Source organism: Asparagus officinalis, chromosome 1 (genome assembly GCF_001876935.1).
Source record: "Asparagus officinalis chromosome 1, Aspof.V1, whole genome shotgun sequence".
NCBI classification, from domain to species: Eukaryota; Viridiplantae; Streptophyta; class Magnoliopsida; order Asparagales; family Asparagaceae; genus Asparagus; species Asparagus officinalis.
Genome location: NC_033794.1, coordinates 7,589,890 through 7,610,921, shown reverse-complemented (window position 1 = coordinate 7,610,921; position 21,032 = coordinate 7,589,890). Strand labels below are relative to the sequence as shown.

The window sequence follows — 21,032 nt, the reverse complement described above, 5'->3', positions numbered from 1 at the left end:
CCTGTCTCGCCGAGCGAGACAGAAAATTCTGTCTCACCGAGTGAGACAGAAAACACTGTCTCGCCCAGCGAGGCAGAAAACTTCGTCTCGTCAAACGAGACAGTAAACTCTTCTGTCTCGCTCCATGAAACAGTAGATATTCTCTTGGTCAAAAGCCAAGTGTAACACAGATGAATACTCCAATGGGTACACGAGTCTAAACTGTATTCCTACCCTCAACAAGAAGTTTCTGGAGAATATTAATTTGAATATTCTTAAGGATAACCTGATGAGCTCTCAATGGATATATCAATGCAGTGATAAAAGCTGAATCCACAAGAGCAAATACCAACTTCAATTCAAAATCTCGACAACGGTCAAGCGATAAACGCGACGCCGGGAAAACATTAGCTATTCTACGAAGAACTGAATAGACTAAAAGCAGAAGAGATCAAGCATTGAAGCCATTTACAAGTCCTTCCACACGATCTACTCAGCCGAGCATTGAAGGGATCGTAAGTAAAATCTATCTTATCCAAAGTATCCCAGACTCTTCTATAAAAGAATGCGTCTGGAATACTTTGGAGGGAGTATCTGTAGGCGTCAAAAAATGCTAATAGATATCCCAAACATAGAGAAGATCACTCAAAGGGATCTCATATTGAAAATCAAAGAAGGAATGAACTGTCTCGCCAGCGAGACAGGCTTTGCTGTCTCGCCAGCGAGACAGGCTTTGCTGTCTCGCCAGCGAGACAGTATTTGCTGTCTCGCCAGCGAGACAGGCTTTGCTGTCGCGCCAGCGAGACAGTATTTGCTGTCTCGCCAGCGAGACAGTGTTGAAATGGTCAAAACTACCTTTGTAACTGCCCTACACGTGTCCATTAACTGCCAAGGGACGTGGGAAACATCATGGGCGAAAATCACGTGAATAACTGCCAAAATAACGGAGTTTGAAACGTGAGAGAACAGTTACAGCGAGAAACTGCCATTTTCCGAGACAGCATTTACTGTCTCGCTGAGCGAGACAGCAAATTTACTGTCTCGCGGGTCGAGACAGCAAACGCTGTCTCGCCCAGCGAGACAGTAAACACTGTCTCGCCGTACTGACTTCTTCGATTGTTAAGTTTTTGCAGTTACTGACCCTTGAGGCTATAAATACCCCCCTAGGGTCATTTCTGACGAGGATCGAGCATATTTTCGAGCAATCCAGAGCAGAGAGAGCAGATTTGAGTTTTCATATAACGCCTTGAAATTAAGCTTTGACTTGATTTTAAGAAGAACGACTATCTTACTTCGATAAGATATCGTTTCAATTTTTCACTTCGATAAACAAAGTCAGAATCAGTAAACCCCCCTTCACGATCTGTGATTCGGCGGTCCACGAACCAAAGCGTTCCCGGCACAGGCAAAGTCCCACGAAAACAAAGATCGATAGACGATTTTTGTGTTTGTTTCTCAAGAGTTGTAATTTTCACATATCCTCCCAGCTAGTGATACTCCCGGGCTTAAGGCGTCGGTACCAATCGAAGGCAGGCCCGCGAAGGGTTCCTACGAATGACCGGACCATCAGGGCTTCGTTCCCGGATATTGCGCCGAGATGCGACTTGAAATAGATCAAGTGCTGAGTTGGTGAACCCCTGCCATCAAAAGGAGTAAAGTTAATCAAATTAAATTTCTGGGGATAAGGAATCAGGTCCCACTCCCTCGGGTACGGGTATGGAATGCCCGTTTTCTTCACTTCCTGAGCCGTCATCAGAGCGTTGACTTTGCTCTCGAGATCATGCATCTTCTTGTCCTCTTCCTCACTCTTCTTCAGGTAGATCTGTGGAGGTTGAGTGGATGACTTGGTCGGACCGCTTCCGGAATTGTCTTTATCTGGATTCATTACGCCGGCTGGATTCCGCTTTCTGGCTCGACTCCGGTTGGTGTTGCTGAACCTGCAAGTCTCGCATCTGCTGCATAGTCAACTCCATTTCGGTTTTGAACTCAGCTCTAATTTCTTCGCGTTGTTTAGCCAACGCCTCCTGCAGGATATGAGCCAGTTGATCCGGTGTGATTGCAAATGATTCTCTGACTTGCCCAACACTAGATGCGGTATCGTCCGACGCAATGGCGGAACAAGTATCTGACATTTCTTCATCCGAAGATAGTCCCTCGTGCATTCTCTTGTAATCTCGACGTATGTTGGATCTTCTTTGCAATCGCAACATTCTTTGAGAAAGACCCCGCTCAACTCTCCCTCCTGGAGAGAAATCAGGGTCAGGATTGACTGACTTTTGCTTTCCTTTATTAGTCATGTTGATAGTGACCTCAGGGAACTCATCTTGTTGGATTGCATGTTTCTTCTTGTTGAAACGTCTCATTTTGGGTCTTGACGCTTCATTGGACAATCTTTGAAATACGGAGACTCTTGAATTATTTTTAGAGCATCCGCATTCTGTCAGCACCGCTTTAATGAGTCTCTCGCAAGCGCAATGAGACTCGTTTTCTCGGACGCTTCTCTTTCTTGAGTCATTCTTCTGATAGTACAGCTCATCATTATTGTGATTCGAGCAACCTATCCTTTGTTTTTGAACTTTGTTAACATGCACAGGACGACTGGTCGTCGCCTCTATGCGATCCAAAGTTAAATTTTTAAATCCACCCCCTTGCGGGTGTGGAGTTTTCAGAGGTCCTAAACGAGAATGAACTGGTATTCTCTCATTTTGGACTTGTGCAGTTCTGACAGGAGAGTGTTTACGACCCACTGCATATGAAACCATTAACGGTTTATTTGCTGGACCTGGATTTTCTTTAACTGGGGCTTTGCCTCGGTCGTTAACTGAAGGACCGAGGCGATCCGCCATAGTGATCTTAAACTTGGACAAATCTGGGCTAACCCAGGGTTTCACTGCTGATGCAGTAGACGGGTCCGGAACAGATGTTGGTGGTGTCTTCGGCATCCAAACTCTACGGTTCTTCGGTGGCTTTTCAGACACCGTCTCCTTCTTGGTTCCTTGGGCTTGTTGACGAAGAGCACGAGCATGGGCGGCCTTCGCTTTACGCCTTTGTATCCGTTCCTTAAGGGTTGAACGGGCCCTTTTGACGAGAGTCCACTCCTCCGTCGTAAGTTGTGCAGAAATATGATTATCTTGCCGTTGAGGCAACTGAATCATTTTCTGCCTCCTCGACTCTAGGTCCGCATAGTAATGGACTCCGTCGGTTTGTTGCATGGCTTTAGCCAATTATCGAGCACGGCGCTGGCGCTGTCTCTGACGAGCTCTTTTCGTCAGCACCGGTGAGCTATTGATCAATGACTCCGTAACTGGTGTGGAGTCATTTGGAGCAGAAACGCTGCAGGCAGATTCCTTAACAACAATCGGGCAAGAATCTTTGCCTGCGGCCTCCGTTGGAATTGCAGACTTGAAAGTTTTCGAAATCTTCCTATATTTGCAAGACGAGGAAGATTTCGCGGATTTCGCCTGATCAAATTCGTATTCGATCTCTTCATTGACGATGATCTTGATCGGTTGCGACACCGCGGCCTCGGCAGCGAGACCGCTGGCTCCCACTGTGGTCGCCAGCTTGTTTGAGTCAAAAGTCGGTTCTGTTGAGGAATTCATTATAACTTTGTTTGATTACAACAAATTCGAAAGAATAATCTTTTTATAAGATTTTTTTCTACACAACAAAGTGAAAAATTATAACTTTTGAGAAACAAACACAAAAATCGTCTATCGATCTTTGTTTTCGTGGAACTTTGCCTGTGCCAGGAACGCTTTCGTTCGTGGACCGCCGAATCACAGATCGTGAAGAGGGGGTTTACTGATTCTGACTTCGTTTATCGAAGTGAGAAATTGAAACAATATCTTATCGAAGTAAGATAGTCGTTCTTCTTAAAATCAAGTCAAAGCTTAATTTCAAGGATTTGCAAGAAAACTCAAATCTGCTCTCTTTGCTCTGGAATGCTCGTAAAAATGCTCGATCCTCGTCAGAAGTGACCCTAGGGGGGTATTTATAGCCTCAAGGGTCTGTAACTGCAAAAACTCAGCAATCATAGAAATCAGTACGGCGAGACAGTGTTTGCTGTCTCGCTGGGGCGCGAGACAGTAAATTTGCTGTCTCGCCCAGCGAGACAGTAAAATACTGTCTCGGAAAACGAATATTCCTGGGTAGTTTTTGTTTTAACTGCCTTCCCACGTTTCAAACTCCGTTATTTTGGCAGTTATTCACGTGATTTTCGTCCACGATGTTTCCCACGTCCCTTGGCAGTCAATGGACACGTGTAGGGCAGTTACAAATGTAGTTTTGACCATTTCAACACTGTCTCGCTGGCGAGACAGCAAATACTGTCTCGCTGGCGAGACAGCAAAGCCTGTCTCGCTGGCGAGTAGTTTTGACCATTTCAACACTGTCTCGCTGGCGAGACAGCAAATACTGTCTCGCTGGCGAGACAGCAAAGCCTGTCTCGCTGGCGAGACAGTTCATACCTGCTTTGATTTTCAATATGAGATCCCTTTGAGTGATCTTCTCTATGTTTGGGATATCTATTAGCATTTTTTGACGCCTACACAGTACAAACAATAAACTCAAAACTCAAACTTAAAGCAACCAAATTTCCCTCTTCTTCTTCTTCTTCTTCTTCTTCTTATTTTTTTGGTGCACTGAATTAGGTACAAATACTATGTCCACTCCCCAAAAAATCATCTTTTGTTCTCTTTCTCATCATCATCATCAACAGGAGAGCCCCAAGAATTGTGCAGATTCTGATCGGACAGGCTCGAGTGAATCTGCATCATCCTCCTCATCCCTAATCCAAGCCTACACATCTGCCTCATTGCCTTCTCAACCTCCTCCTCGTCCTCATTTGATTTGCTCCCCGAGCCCACAACCTCTTTGTTAATTCTTCATCAGTCCATTCACTAGCATCTTCATCGTCTTAAACCCCGACATCCAATTTTTCCCCATTGCATCCTTATAAACTCCCATGGAAGCCTCAAAATTTCCACCCTAACACAAATAATGTATCAAGCTAAAATAACACTGACCCTCTCCAGACACAACCCTTTTCTTCCCCATCTCCTCATACACTCTTTTAGCCTCCTCCAACATCCATTCTTTACAAAATCCAACAATCAAACGATTATATATCACCCAATTCGGCTTCATCCCCTTCGACGACATCTCCCTATACAAATCCTTCACCTCCCTCATCCTCTTCAACTTACATAGCCCCTCAAATCCTCACATTATACACCGAATTCGAACCCGGGTTTAACCCATACTCTTTCATCAACCCAAAACCTTATCCACGTCCTCCAACTTCTGCTCCCTATAGAAACCCGAGATCGCATTAGTAAAAGTGGTCGAATTGGGCTTGATTTTCCTCTTCATTTCAACGAACATCGAGTAGGTGGAGCGAGTGCAGCCCGATTCGAGAAACGACTTGATGAGGGTGTGTAGGGTGTAAATTTTGATCTCTCGAAAACAGGGAGCTTCGTTTGTATTAATAAGAAGGCTTATTACAAACTAATAAATCAAATGTTTACAACAGAAGTGGAGGGAATGCCCTCCTTGTTTAACGTGGGTTCATCGGTGGCGATAGGATGCTTCGCTCGGTGCTCGTGCCGAGTCTGCTTCCCTTGGATGATCCGATCGAAGTTGCTGCCGGAGCTTCAGTACGCAATAGAAACTCGGTTCGATGGAGTTTGGGTCTTCTAGTTCACCGACGATCGGGGCTCAGAACTAGGAAGTGGCGCTGTAATGCAAAAGTGATGCAGAGAGCTTGTCGTCGACTCCGTTGGGAGTCAAGAGCCAGTGGTTCAGTTAACTGATTGAATTAATCAATTAACTATGTGTGAACCTCTTTCCTGTAGCCGGGCGAGGTTCTTAAATAGAGAAGAGATGGCGTGGCCGCTCCTTGAATCATGGGATGTGACCATACATTATTGAGAGACATCTTGTCGCTCCTCTGTACTACGAACCGTCACTCGATGGGTCGTGCTTCACGTCCTGTCGCCTAGGAGCGGTCGTCCATTACTCGAGTGGATTGGGCTAGCTCACTATGCGCTGGCGGTTCCGGCTCTTGACTCAGACAGCCGAGGTGAACTGCATTTATGAATGTTCAGGTCGACTTGACACCTGCCCAATCATTCGTACTGTGAGCGGTCGCTTGACGGTCTTGGGGTACTGTTCCCTCTCCCTTGATTTGTGGGATTTGACCACTGATGTAACTATTCCCATACTCCAAGTGGGCAGTTGACAGTGAGCTGGCGAGTCTGCAGCTTGGGTCTGCAGGCGAGCTTAGGACTGCAGGCAGACTTGGGTCTGCAGGCGAGCTGAGTCTGCAAGCGAGTTTGGGACTGCAGGCAGACTTGGGTCTGCAGGCGAGCTTGCAGGCGAACTGGGTCTGCAGGCGAGCTCAGGTGCGCAGGCAGACTTGGGGTCTGCAGGCGGATTTGAGACTGCAGGCAGAGCTGGGGATTGCAGGCAGACTTGGGTCTGCAGGCGAGCTTCCTGAGCATGGATCGAAGAATAGGCCGTAACTTTCGAACGCGTAAGTCGGAATTGGATCGAATTATATAGAAATCGCCTATCTCGACGAGATGGGGCAATCCGAACCGAGCCAGAAGGCTTCGTTCGCTTTCCTCCGTTGCCAAATTCCTTACGGTTTGGGAGATATCTGCGTTTTCCCCTTTTTCTGCTATTTCGGGCGAGGTTTTAGCAGTTTTGTTCTGAACTTCTCTGATAAGGATTAAAGACAATTTTTATTGCCTACAGGGTGTTGTAAGTGTCGACGTCTGGGACGATGTTGTAGGGCTCGACGAGGTCGGTGAAGAACTTGGCGGTGGCGGGGTGGTCGCCGGTGAGGATGGAGGCAAAGAGGAGGGAGTTGAGGGTTTAGGTGGAGGGATGGGAGCGGAAGGCAGAGGCGACATCGTCGAGGAGGTGGGCTTGGCCGAAGAGGACAATGGAGTAGGACACGTTACGGCGGAGAGGAGGAGGGAGAGGAGGGAGCGGACGGAGGAGGGAGGAGGAGAGGCGGGATACGGAGAGGGAGAGGGAGGTGGGCGTTGAGGTGGGAGGATGGGGAGAGGAGGCGGCTAGAGCAGATGGAGAGGACGTGGGAGGCGTGCCGGCGGCGACGGAGGAGGGGGAGGGATCGGCGGGGGATTTGTTTGAGGAGAGAGGGCGGCGAGGGATTTTTTACTTGGAGGTGAGGACATCGAGGGGTCGGAGGGAGAAGATCAAGGAGGAGCGAGGTTGAGAATGGACGCTGATGGAGGCGGCGGAGGCGGAGGAGCATGGACATTGCGGCTTGAGCAGGTTTTAAATTGGGAAGAAGAGTAAATTGGAAAGTGATTTTCTTGGGCAGTAGGTTTGGGGGTTGGTTGCACATATTTTTTAATTTTAAGGCTTGGGGGTTATAGTTCTTGGGCTGGGGGTGAGGATGCTTGGCCCAACTTTCTTTGGTTCCTCCAAGCAATTTTTTCTAAAATAAAAAAAAGTACTAGTTAATTACCTTAGTCACCCAATTTCCCAAAGGTTTAATAAATGTCAACAATAAATAGTTTTACTTGAAATTCAAGCATTTTAAGGTAACTCTATCCAACTATTAACGTTAACAAATGCCTTCACGAAACGAAACCAGTTTAAAAAATCTTCTACAATTATTTCACTGTTCTCAGTCTCACGGATTACGGGTCGGGTACGGTCCGCGGTTGTGGTTCTGGTCCAATTCCAAGCTCCGAAAAGATGAGCGCTTTGCTCTCCTTTTTAAACTCAAACTCTCTATATGAACATCACTATCTGCTCTCTCTCTCTCTGCTATGCTCTGCTCTCATCAATGGAGTTCAGCCTTGAAGATCCGTACCCAGACTTTCCAACGGAAGACCTCTTCGCCATGGAGAATAACTACAGAACCTCCATGTGGGCTCCCCTCTCTTTCGCCCGTCGCCGATCTCTCATCCTTCTCATCCTCCGGGTTCCTAACTCAAAACCCAGCATTCTACCTTCTCAAGAACCAACCCCTCAAACTTAAACCCCTAACCGATCCAATGCATTAATGATCCCCGCAGGTCCGGCGATCCCGCAATCTCCATCGAAGAACGACCTATCTCGCCATCAACTACGTCGACCGCTTAATCCACAGCCGGCATTTTCCCGTGAACAATCTGACTTCTATACGCAATTCCTGCACTCGTTATTATCCGAGGTGATCTAATTTGCTCTGTTCTTCAGGAAGTCGACCACATCTCGCTCGTCGCCATCACCTGCCTCTCCCTCGCTTCTCAGTACTCAGACTCGGCTGGTTCTTTCACCGTCAGGGGTCTCGAGGTTAATAACCCCCTGGTCTAGCTTCATCATTAGTTCCATCGGTTTTCTTGATTTCTTGATCGGTCGAGTTCTTGATTCTCCAATGCGTACAGGAGGAGGACGGGTTCGTAGACTTGGGCCCCGATGCTCGTTACAGAGCGGACCTGCAGGTGAGAGCCGCGTTGAACGGGGAACTGAACTCGATCACTCCCTTCGCTTTCCTCGACTTCTTCATCCTCGAACACCTGTTCCCTGTCATCAACGGTCACAATCTGGAAATCCCCAAGTTTCGCGCCTCCACTATCCTCTTTCATATCCAGATCGGTAATTTTCAATTTGTCCTCTCCTGGTTATTTTCTGCTTCTTTTCTTGACTCTTTTTTTTTCCCTTCCTTTTTTTCCAGCGGGTGAGAATATGCTGAGGTACAAGCCGTCGGTGATAGCGGCGTCCGCTCTCCTCTGTGCTGTCAACGAGATGTTCCCGCCACCGCAATTTGAGGAGTTCACGCTAGCCGTACGCTTCTCAGAATTTATGGATGAGGTATAATTATATAAATAATACCCATCTCATTGTTGGGCTCACTTCATTTTTTTTTGTCCATACAACAACATATCTGGATTTAATTTGTCGATTTTTCTGCCCTTAATTTGAATGCTTTAGTGTTCCTCCGTTCCTATTCAGGATTTGCTTTTATGGATCTCTTCAATATTAGTTCCTTAAATCTTTAATATTCTGGAGCGGTCCTTCGCATATTTGAAGTTGATGTTAAGTCCATGAATCTTATAGGTTGTTCAAATTTAGTCCCTCTCGTTTGCTGTCGCTTGATTTGAAGAGAATAATACTTTGAAGTTAAAGTTTTGTCAAGAAATATCACTTGTACTTTAAATCCTTCTGTAGTTCAAACCCATTCAGAATCCATACTCGTTAATTTATTATTATCATTATCCCGATAGTTCATCTAGTAAGGGTTAAATGTAGAAATCATTTTCTGGTTAATCACAGATCCATCTAAGTTTGGACAAAAGATTTAAAAAAAAAGAGACACCGGAAATTATCTTTTAAATTTTCTTTTTTCGATGTGTCACTTGACTTTTTTTTTCTATTTTCTAACTAACTGGCGGCGAAATATAGTTTATCGTTTCATGATTCTCACATGACATCTCTGTCTAACTTGAAAAATAATATCGCATGAGGTTTTGTTCAAATATGAACAAAAACATGGTTTTTTCAATACTAATCCCCCGAATGATTCAAAGTTTAAAACTAGTCTCCAACATCTTGATATTTGGACATTAGTCCACCTAATCATCAAGTGTTTTAGAATAAGTCCCCAACATTTCATTTTTTTTGATATTTTAGTCTCCCAATTCGAAGGGCTAAAAAAACACATATGGGGAGTGGGTAATTAATCATTCTATTTCTATTTTAACACCTTGATTTGATTGTGTACTTTTTGAAGGACATGTTGGAGTTATGCTTTGTTGCAATGTGGGAAACAATACATGATGACGAGGAGTGACGGCAGCACAGCTAACAAGAGGCGGGGATTTGATGGCGTGCAGTGTAAATAATTCAAAGATGAAAAAAAATGTTAAAAAGAAAATTACTACGAAATTAGCATATCTCAATGTGTGGTAGAGTTGAGAAGAAATGTACACTGCCGTTCATATGTACAGATACTTGCATTTGACTCTTCAGTGAACTGTACAAAACAGAAAAAGAAAATATTCAAGCCTTTTAATAAACTACTGAAATTGATGGACTAAATGGCACTTAAATATCCTAATGCTTTATTATTTTTAATTTTAAATATCTTAAGTCGTAAAAAGTAGCATAAAAATACTAAAAGTTGTCAGAAAGTAGCACATTGCTACTTTTTGTTAAATAGAAAACATAATATTCCTAGATATATTTCCCATGTGCACATGAATTTTATTATTGTATCGCCCATATGTATTGCTATATTTACCATTTTACCTATCTTTTAATTTATTACTAATATTTTAATGAAGGGTATTTTTATCAAAACTAACAATTTTAGTCTAATTTTAACTGTGGACAACTTGAGGTATTTTTATATAATTTTTTACAGGATATTTAAGTATAAAGATAGTAAAATATTAAGGCTTTTAAGTGCCATTTAGCCGAATAGATGAGATTATCCTTTTATTGGTCCAGTTTCGGACCTCAATAGATGTGAAACTACACTGTATGCCATTTTCTTTTGTCTTAAAAACTGAACCTTCTTGCATGTCATTGCTTGCTGTGGTTTCTTGAACTATAATTTGAAATATATATACCATTTCAGTATATATTCTACAGTCCTATAAAAATCTCTCTCTCATGCAGTTTTAAAAATTTTCTTTTTTTCCATTTTTGTGGCTTCTTGAAATATAAATGTGCGACAGTCTTACCATCGTAATATATAATGAAATTCCAATAAAAATGCCATTAAACTCACTTTGACAAACTAATCAATTGATTCCCCCTTGAAAGTCTTCATGTAAATTCCAGCAGGACTCGTCTTTCTTCAGCGTTAAACTCATCAAAGTTGAGCCAATGTCACCAGCGTTTGTAGTAGGGTATACAAGCAAGGGTTAATTAAGAGGGAAACCAAGCAAGGGTCCAGATCCACGGCCATTTGACGTAACTTATCGCTACTTTCGAAATTTTATATCTTGGAGTAACTATTTCAAGCTACATACAGAACAAATATCAAAAGAACCAGCGTAAAAAACTGATGCAGAACAAGAACATACTTCAAGGTAGCCATTCGTTTCATTTTGGGAAACTTGGCTTGTTGCGGGCAAGAAAGCATCGTCGTGGCGAGACAAATGAGCTGAAACAAGGTTCATGCGCTAACAAGGAATAAGGATATCGCTTTAGCAATAAGGAGACAAAAGGCAATTTGGTAATGATATGCTCCATAGAAGTTGCAGAAACAATAGAGGAAACCATAATGAGATGAAAACTATTCCCAGCATCACTATAATATCTAAAACTCGTGCATGCAAACTGTTGATACCCGTTTCTTTTCAGAAAAGATGGAATTCTAGAATAAGGTGTGTTCACACGTCAGGGAGCCCTACGGATACTGAAACCCTCCATTTACACAACTAATGGTTTGGTCCAGGCATTTCCAACTCCATACAAACTGTTATATTGTACCAAAGATTAAGAAATCTCAGAAGAATTACAAGTTATAGGATCACATAATTATTGTCAATCTAATAGCTCCACAACAGCTTAGATCTTCGGTTCCTGGTGAAAACTTATAATACCTCAAAGTTCATGATGAGAAAAATCCGCAGGTACTATGACCGACGAAGTGCTCCTTATTATTCTCATCATCCATCTACAATGCAAGAACCAAAGAGTCTAAGATCCAGCTATATAATATGAAGATCCCACAAAACTTGCATGTAAGCAATATTTATCATCACAGACCTAAACAAATGAAGTAAGAGTCAAAGGAGCATTAACAGATCCCAAGCCATTAACGAACAGAAGGTGAGAATCTGAAACTAAAACTGGAGGTCACAAGAATCTCATTGACAAGATGAAATTGAAGCTCGAATATATCTTGACATAGCTACATATAAGTTGTCCTCTATTTTCTTCAGCTTCCCCAGAAATCCAGAATCAGGAATCAGACATAGGAGATCCTGAAAGAGTTAACCCCTCTTAAGGAAAGTTTTGAAGTGTCACAGATGAAATGAAAGTATTCTAATAGAACCAGATGTTAAATGGAAGTTAATGCTAAATGTGTCTTTATGAACAATTACAGTGTCAGCCTAACTATAACAGTGTACTTATCTAGTAGAACAAACCATGGCGTCTTCCGCCAAAATAACACAAAGATCGTTATATCAAATTATCAATTTAGGAGAGATTTCATGCAAGTTAACCATTGTTGTAAATCCAATGAAAAGCCCTAACTGTTCCATATCAGAATACAATAACCTGACATACAGAAATGGCGAAAACTGAGCTGCTCAGATAAAAGTGACTGCCTAGTAAAAGGCGGAGGCCACTTAAGTATCATTGGGAGAGTGTAGTTTGAAGTGCAGATGGCTTTACGAATCGTCAGTCAACCCTGCCATATGATAGAAGGATATAAGTTGTTGGATCTTGGTTCCTTGTAGGTCAGCTCTAGATCTAAACAAGTGAAAACCACATTTTGGTAAAGCTTTTACTCACAGACCTAGTGCTAATAGTATTTTTAGTCAGATAATAATCTCAGTTACAACCAAATGTGGACAAAAAAAAGGCCGATGAGTTGAGTTCTGAAGGAGGAGGGGGGAAAAACAAGAAACATGTATAATGTTTTCCACACCAATTGCATCCCTGTTAATGAGAAGATATAACCAAAGAGAGGAAAATTAAAAGCATACCAGTTGATGAGATAGCAAATTTCCAACTTGTCTACTAATCTTTTATTTGCCATGAAAATTCATAGGAAAAACAAAAAGAAGGCTAGTGTTCGATACATAAAAGTATGCCGTATAAAGAGGACAGGATAAGTACTGGCTTATTTTAAAAATTGCAGAGTTTTGTAAACAAATTTTTTTTCCTGAATCCACTTTGACAATCTTTATATGTCAATGGTCATCGTTGCCAGCTGATAGAATAAAGTTTGTGCCAGCACCTTGTCAAATAACTCTAATGAATAATTCAACTCAAGTTACTAGGTTATCTTCCCAGAACTATGCTTACTCAAAAGGAATAAGTTACATTCAAAACTTAATTGCTACATAATTAGTGTCTGAGCGTAAGTCACTTCAGCACTAACCTACATCAGCTAGAATGAAAAGTTACGCGAAATCAATAATATAACTTCCTGACCAACTGTAACTACTGAAAACCCTCGTATTGCATATAAGAAAACTAGGAAGGTTAGATAAACGTGCCATGACACTTATATATAATCAAGTTAATGGACTAAAATGAAAAATACGACGAATATCAGGATGGGTAAGCCAACTTCTTCAAGTAGAAAGCTGATTTGATATGATCAATGATTAATAAACTTATGCATATATAACATTAAACTCGAGAGCCAACAAGCCACTGAATATATAGTAAATTAGGCACAAAGAACACCAGAAACGCAAATGCATGAAAAGGAATATCCTATAACACAAGTGAAACAAGGAGCAAACCATGACATATCAGATAAAAGTGACTGACTGTTAAAAGTTGGAGGTCACTAAACAAAATTCCAAATCGTCTCCTAATCTTTTATTTGCTATGGAAACTCATAACTACTCAAGGAAATAACAAAAAGAAGGGTAGCATTCGATACATACAAGCACGCCATATAAAATACTGGTTTATTTCAAAAATTGCTGAGTTCTGTAGACAAAAATTTTGCCTGAATCCACTTCGACATTCTTGACATACGTCTATAGTCATCATTGGCAGCTGATTGAATACAGTTTGTATCAGTATTTTGATTAAATAACTTTCAGGTAATCTAATTCAACTCAAGTTAGTAGGTTATCTTCCTACCACTTGGCTTACTTGAGGAAATAAGTTATACTCTAGAAACTCACTGTTACATAATTAGTGAATTCTGAGAAGGGAAGTCACTGCAGCACCAATCTACCACTGATAAACTAATCAGCTAGAAGCCTAAAACGAAAAGTTTTCCTAAGATGTGAAATCAAGAATATAACATTTATAGTAATTTAGTAAACAAAGGAAAAAATGGGCAGGTCTGGAAAAGATAATAGATAATCCAACCCTCACTCTCCCAACCAACCATGACTACTGAAATGCCTTGTATTGCACATAAGAAAACTGGGGAAGTTAGATCAATGTGTCACAAGACTTGCAGATAATCAAGTTAATGGCCTAAGATGGAAAATAAGTTTAAAATATGGATAGATAAGCAAACTTCTTCAAGTAAAACCCAATAAGATATGAGAAATGGTTAGTAAACTTATCTATATACAACATCAAACAATTGACAGCCGAAAAGACACTTAACAATAGTAAAGTAGGCACAAAGAATGCCGGAAAGACAACTGCATAAAGACGAATATCATATAACACAAGTGAAACAAAGAGAAAACCATATCATATAATGATATCAGACCTTATCCATGTACATGAATGTATCCACTAGAGAGGAGCATTTACCATTAATACAAATCCAAGCCAATCCAATAGCATGCAAGAGATAGAATATAAATTCAACTAAAATTTTATGTTTAAAAGCCCATTTTACAGGACATTCAACTCACTAAGTATAGTTCACCTTAAGACCATGTTCATCATAGAAACAGGTTTGACATCTAACTGTAGGTAATTTCAACCCATAATAATTTCCTTATAATTTCTGAAGAAAAGTCCCATAATAACATCTGAATCAATCAGTTGGTAAATAACCAAACTATTATTGCCAGCACTTTTTCCTTTGAAATCTCAGCATCCTAGGAATTTGGAGGCCTGCCTAAAATTGCTCGAGTATCTTAAAGTTTTCGCTAGACTCCATCTACTTTTGTCACACATCATCATTTCCAGCTGGTTGAATACGAAATAATAACATATTAGATGCAGTTGATTGTGATGACAACCGAAAGAAATCAAAATGTTTAATTGGCAAGTAAACCGAATGAAACATAAAGATGATTGCAGTCCCAGATTCTGCAAGGCATCCAGCAAGAGAACATGGATAATCAAAATCATTCCTATATCAACTTTGAGCATGACAAATTCTAAGTGCAATATTAAAGGCATTAGTTATGCTTTGTCGTAGTTAGGACCAGTGACCTGACTACATGATTAGAGATCAGCAGTTGGGATTGAATCTTAGAAGAACAAACAAAAATGTCATATAATCCCCCTACTACATTATGAAAGATTACAAGTCACGTACAGCCAGTAAACGACCCATATCTAGTTTGGTTGCCTGACAAAACTGAAAATTCATGAAAATTGATTTCAATTCTAAGAACGTTCCACAACCAGGGCATCTTCTCCATCATAAATTAACCTAATATTTTCCAATCCAGTTCCTGAAAATCTTAGAAGCATACATGATTTCACTTAAATAAATGTTCGTCTACCATAAAACCGAGTAATTTGAGGCTGATTTAGCAAAGCATGGGCTAGAGTTCTCACACACAAGATTATAACCTTTAAGAAAATTCCAGCATTTCAAGTTTTCAACCCATCTACCACGCTACCTCTAGGTCTTGCTTCTGAGATTTAGTTGATGAGGATAAGGCCTTCGAAAATCTCCAAAGTCCGAAATTTTAAATTGCATGTGCTAGGCTTCTGTTCCTTCAATCTTCATCTAAACGACATTCATCGCCCTTTTAAGCTTAAAGCTTGTCCAAACTAGCACATTAGGATCTCATTACAAGGAAAAGTTCACGAAATACCAAGAAACTTGCAATGGAAACTGGCAACCTTGTGCTTCAAGTGGCTCAAGAGTCAAGATTCTGTCCACAATAATCCAGCAAACATACTACATTTTTCATACAATAGAATTTAGGTAATTTTCTGACTGAAAGCTTCAAGAAAAAAAATCTCTTGTCGCTCATCACATTTGCTCACTAAATTCATCATAACCGCTTAATGCTAATTTTAGAGAACAATAAAAGCAGAACTTGGACTTGGACACGGCCATATCAAACAAGGAAATGCATGATTTCATAAGAGGACCAACTATATATAAGTATTGGATAGTCAGTTTTCTAACAAATCAAACTGTATTAACATGCAAAAGAAAACATTTACTCAATTTAGTAACTCCGTTGTGTCAAAGGCATTAGCTCATTAGCCTAGGACAGGTATACTTCTGCAACCATTTTAAGTGGGTCAAATCTGAGCCTAAGTGGGAGTCGTTTCAACTACATGCACATGCAGTGGAATCTGACCTGCAGTGGATCTTTATTCCACTAGTTATAGGGAAAATCACCTCAAAACCAATCATAATGGAATTAATTGAACTAGAGAGCAAATAGGAAGAAAAACTTGTTTATGTTTATTTATGAATTTACACAATAAAAATAATAAATTTAAGGTTGGTATGGATCTGAGAGCAAACACATTAGTTGTCCACTGGGGGAATATAGATTAGCGCTGGTTGTTGGGAAAATTTAGTTAGGAAACAATTGTCAACGGAGTTAGTTGAAGATTGAGCTCAGCGAAACTATGTTTTAGCATTACAGCAATAGTTTATGGACAAGCAAATGCATAGGTATAAATCACTGTCAGTTGATTTCAAACATTATACTATTACCTACATATTAATCAGTAACCTTTAGGGGAAATTATATATATTATTTGTAGTACCCAACAAATAAACTGTCTGCAATTGGGGCATATTAGCTTATTCCTAACAAGTGGTACTAGAAACTGGATCAATTGGATCCAAAGTTATTTGGATAGATTGTACTAATATCCGTGACAAGCGGACGTGAATTTTATCCCAAAAAATTCAAATACCGCTTCACTAGGCCAACCATTACCTGCTATCATCAGCCAATTATGTACACTGTCTCAATATCTCCTTAATTGTCATGTATAATATCATTATCACCCTTCACTTTTTTTTTTGTTGAAAAGATTGCCCAGGTAAACTATAGATGAAATGATTCACTACACATACCGAAAGTGTTACTATCCATCCTTTTTTCTTGCTTGATCTTCATCTAGTACCATCTTGTCCTACAAAAGGAAAAAAGAACGGGCAAAATGTTGTCTTTTAACAATACATTAGGAATGCGGAAGAGGAGTGCAAAAAATTGATGAAGTCAACGAGAAATACAGGCTACCACGTGGTATGCATGGACAACGTAGACCTCTTAAATATCCTAAGGGGTGATTACTCTCAAATTCACATTACCACTAATAGAATCTGCTTCACACCTACAAAGCAAAGATATTGCGACCAACAAGATTTTTTTTTTAAAGTAGGGATATATCGTCGCATATCATCAATTCAAAATAATAGATGTTGACATCATAACCTAAAAAATCCATATAATTTCCCATTTTGTATACCAGATCTATCTCTTATGGCAATTTAAACGCCAGCATCAAATTACAGCACTCAAGCCAAACAAACTAAAGATAAAACAGACAAATTCAATCGAATAAAATCTCAGGGATCGATGGAATCACCTTCGGAGAGCCAACCGTAGCCCCCGCGGGAAACAGAGAGCATCGACGTCATCAACGCCGCCGCGGTCACGCTGTGCATCGGGAGGAGCGATTCAACGCAGAAACTCATCTCCACTGGAGATCTGAAGAATTCAAAACAATGTTAGATTCTATTTAGGGGAAATCGAGGAAACCCTAGAAATGGGATCGAGCACCTGAGGATGCGAGGAGAGGCGATAGGTTTCGGGAAGCGAAACGAAGAGGGAGAGGATTTGGGCTTCGATGCGATTTTGGCGGCGGCGCTGCGGAGAGAAGAGGACCTGAGAATTGATCGAGCGGCCATTGGTGAGAGATTGGAGAAAATGGTTCTGCGTTTTTTCTTGGCGAGGGTTTGGGGACGATGGCTTAAACCCTACTAGCAGATGTGCAAACGGGTCGGATCCTTACTTGTAACCGGATCCGAGTCCTATTAAAATTTCCTTTTGTTTGAACCAAAAAAAAAAGTTAATCTAGCAAAACTACACTATATCTTTTGACAAATTATAAAATTTTACCTTTCCTTCTACGTAATCACCTACGTTCTTTAGAAAGTTTACAGCTTCTGAGTGAAAATCACCATATGAAGCTTTTCAAGATTGAATTCTGCCCCCCTTAGCTTTAACCAATTTGCACCCCCATCCCTATTCCCTTTTTAGCTTTAACCAATTGGTTAAATTTCTAATAATCTCAAATTGGCTGACTCACCGATAGCCCATTGCAAAAACACAAATTGTTGGGTCTGATCACAGATGACATCAGAATTAGTAACTGCTAATTAATTCATGGTTAATAGACAATTATAATTATTTAGAGAAAGTATAAGTAAAAAACACAAATTGTTGAGTAACTAACTACAATTATTTGACGTTAATTGAACATATTTTTGGGTAAGAGACGCTCAGTCGTCTGCACCACCATGCAAGAAATTTTTTTCTAGATCCGTCACTGTTTTGACGGTCTTAGAGTTTAATCCCGAATTGGGTTATTAAAAAAAAAGAGTGCGATAATAAGAAATTAAGGACAAACAACACCTTAGCGAGAGATGGGATTTCACCTTTCGAAGATAATACAATTTGCACAAGCGCAACAGTTACATAGGAAGACATAACCACATGATAAACACACACAAGGCTCAACAGCCTATAATACCATGAACAAATTTCGAGTATTTATTTTATCTCCACGCGACCAAATTTCACCAAATTTCACGGCACGTACTCCTCTTGGCCCTCGTAGTTCTCTCGGCCGTTCTCATATCCCCTCACATCACCGCCGTACTCATTACCCCTGCACCGTTTCCGTAGTTTCCGTACCAGTCGTCCCACCGTTCGCTCGTTATGCCGTCCCCTTACCGTATCTCTCCGCATTCACGCTCATAAGAAATACTTGCCGTTCTCCAAAAACCTCGTATCGCTCCATACCGTGCTGCTATGTCGAAGCTTCGGGAGTTTGGTATCTTGCGCTCTCGTAATTGTCGAACTCCGCATTCGAAAACATCGAAGCGACCTTTCGTCTGTTTGCATTTCCTGTATGCCTCGCGGAGAGCTCGGTTGCCGCGTTGTTAGCTGGCGCGTTTTAAAGGGCTCCTCCGCTTCCGCGAAGCGGGTGGACCTCCTTCGAAGGAGTCGAAGCGTGTGTTTTTGCTGAGAATTGGCGGCTCTCTCTTGCCTTTGAATTTGGGCCAGGGGGATCAGCTGAGAGGGAGAGGCGACAGAGGAGAAGAGAGGGAGGGGTAGCAAGCGCCATGCAGGGAATTTGGTATAGGAGTGAAGCGATGAGGATGCTTGTTGAAGTTTGCGTTAGCGGTGGTGCTTTATATATATAATGGATTTTGCGTTCCTCTATAATTATGTGGCCGTAGCAAGCACAAACTTTGTGCTTGGTAGTAAGGTGTCATATTCCCATCTACTCATTCCAATTCTCAACCACTCTTTAACCCATGTGAATGTGGGCCCTGATTTTAATGAGTGGAGAGGAATATGTCACCTCACTACCAAGCACAAAAACGTGTGCTTGGTACCAAACATGCAAATTTTTTTTATATATATATATTATATATATATATAATATAATGTATATATAATATATATATATATATATATATATATATGAGGCAATATGGGTATACTTGGGCCAGGATCCTTTGGTACGTGATGTGGACACATCCCTTGTTCATACATCCACTTGATTGCTGAGCTCCATGCTTCCGAAGTGTGAGTATGGACAAGATGTGTTCACATCACTACAAGGATCATCTGGTACCAAGATACCATTTCTTCTCTCTCTCTCTCTCTCTCTCTCTGCCTTCCTCTCCCGTCGTTCTCCTCTCTTCTTATATATATATATATATATATATATATATATATATATATATATATAATATACTAATATATATAATATATTATATAGTATATATATATATAATGGATTTGGCTCCTCTATAATTATGTGGCTAATTGGACATGATCTAATTCTCTCAATACTTACTATCTATTTCAATTCTAATGGATGAGAAGAGTTCCACTATTAAAAATAGTGGTTTTGACTGGTTTTCAGGTGGCTTTCAAGATAACAATAGAAAATATTACGTGATGGAATCTCAATCATTGAAAGCGATATAGATGGTAAGGATTCAGAGAATTGAATCCTCTCTAATTACCACTTAATTGAAGAGGAATCAGATCCCTACATTATTATTACTGTTGTTTAGATTTGATCATATTAATAGTTGATAGTGAGTAATGCATTAAAATTCATACAAAATTGGTTGTATTTTCCTATATTCCTACATCATTTTCTATAAAGGGCCCACTGTAGTGATTTTTCCGTGTATTATGGCACCTAGCGCGCCTGAATTAGTAGCGTTTTCGTTCTGATTTGTTGACAAACAGGATTAAAAAATTATCCAAGGAAAAAGAACCATGCTTAAGAGTCAAGATGTTAGGTTGTTAGCATTAATTTCTCTGAAAGAAACAGGAACTCATAAAAAATTGCATCAAGTACAAAAAAAAAAAACTATTTATCTCTCTCCACTAAAATTCACTATTTATTTCTCCGTACAAAACTGGTTGGTGGGTGCGTGTACATTACTTGGAGATCGTTGACATATCGTCTTCAGATAATCACTTTGATAATGGTTTTTTAATAAAGTTTTAGTTCATCTTTTTTCCGTAAGCGGCGGGACTAACGGATAACTTTCAGGTGTTGAAAATCAGTACTCGATGTTGATAGATCTTTGACCTTTATCTCATGTTCGTTAGAAAATTAATATGATCGTCGTCATCAATATTGACGGAATGAAAATGAAAACTGCCGAGATGCACATTACACGGCTGCCATAATCATTGAAGTTTTTAATTTGTTCCAAAATTTCTCTACTTAGCAGCATAGTACATATGCACCGAGTAAAAATCAGAACCAAACCTAGCACGAGCGCTGGCCACTCTGATACATTTATTTCATACTGCAGTTGGTTATTTATACAACTAACATACAATGTAATCATAATGGCATATTAGCCTCTGCCTCATTCATAAATCTTCAAAAGGAATAATATGATGAAATCAAAAGGGGCACCTGCAAGGTTCAATCCCCCAAGTCTT

The 21,032-nt window shown here is 40.6% G+C and overlaps 2 protein-coding genes across 13 annotated transcripts; one reads left to right on the top strand and one right to left on the bottom strand.

Annotated features, from left to right (window-relative positions):
* On the top strand, nt 7,676-10,007 carry LOC109832193 (cyclin-D2-1-like). Its single transcript, XM_020399629.1, has 6 exons — nt 7,676-7,942; nt 8,037-8,123; nt 8,200-8,295; nt 8,388-8,598; nt 8,678-8,814; nt 9,734-10,007. Exons 1-6 carry the CDS (start codon nt 7,754-7,756, stop codon nt 9,791-9,793), a joined length of 780 nt encoding a protein of 259 aa, XP_020255218.1. The 5' UTR covers nt 7,676-7,753; the 3' UTR covers nt 9,794-10,007.
* Nucleotides 11,367-17,794, bottom strand: LOC109847966 (protein NUCLEAR FUSION DEFECTIVE 6, chloroplastic/mitochondrial-like). Of its 12 annotated transcripts, none has more exons than XM_020417240.1 (4): nt 17,607-17,790; nt 17,413-17,534; nt 16,898-16,956; nt 11,367-11,629 (listed from the first exon to the last, which is right to left on the bottom strand). In XM_020417240.1, exons 1-3 carry the CDS (start codon nt 17,732-17,734, stop codon nt 16,937-16,939), a joined length of 270 nt encoding a protein of 89 aa, XP_020272829.1. In that variant the 5' UTR covers nt 17,735-17,790; the 3' UTR covers nt 11,367-11,629; nt 16,898-16,936. The 12 variants fall into 12 exon arrangements, with proteins under 12 accessions (XP_020272829.1, XP_020272850.1, XP_020272812.1 ...); XM_020417223.1 differs by having other exon boundaries at nt 11,537-11,939; XM_020417246.1 differs by lacking the exon at nt 11,367-11,629 and adding an exon at nt 12,064-12,370.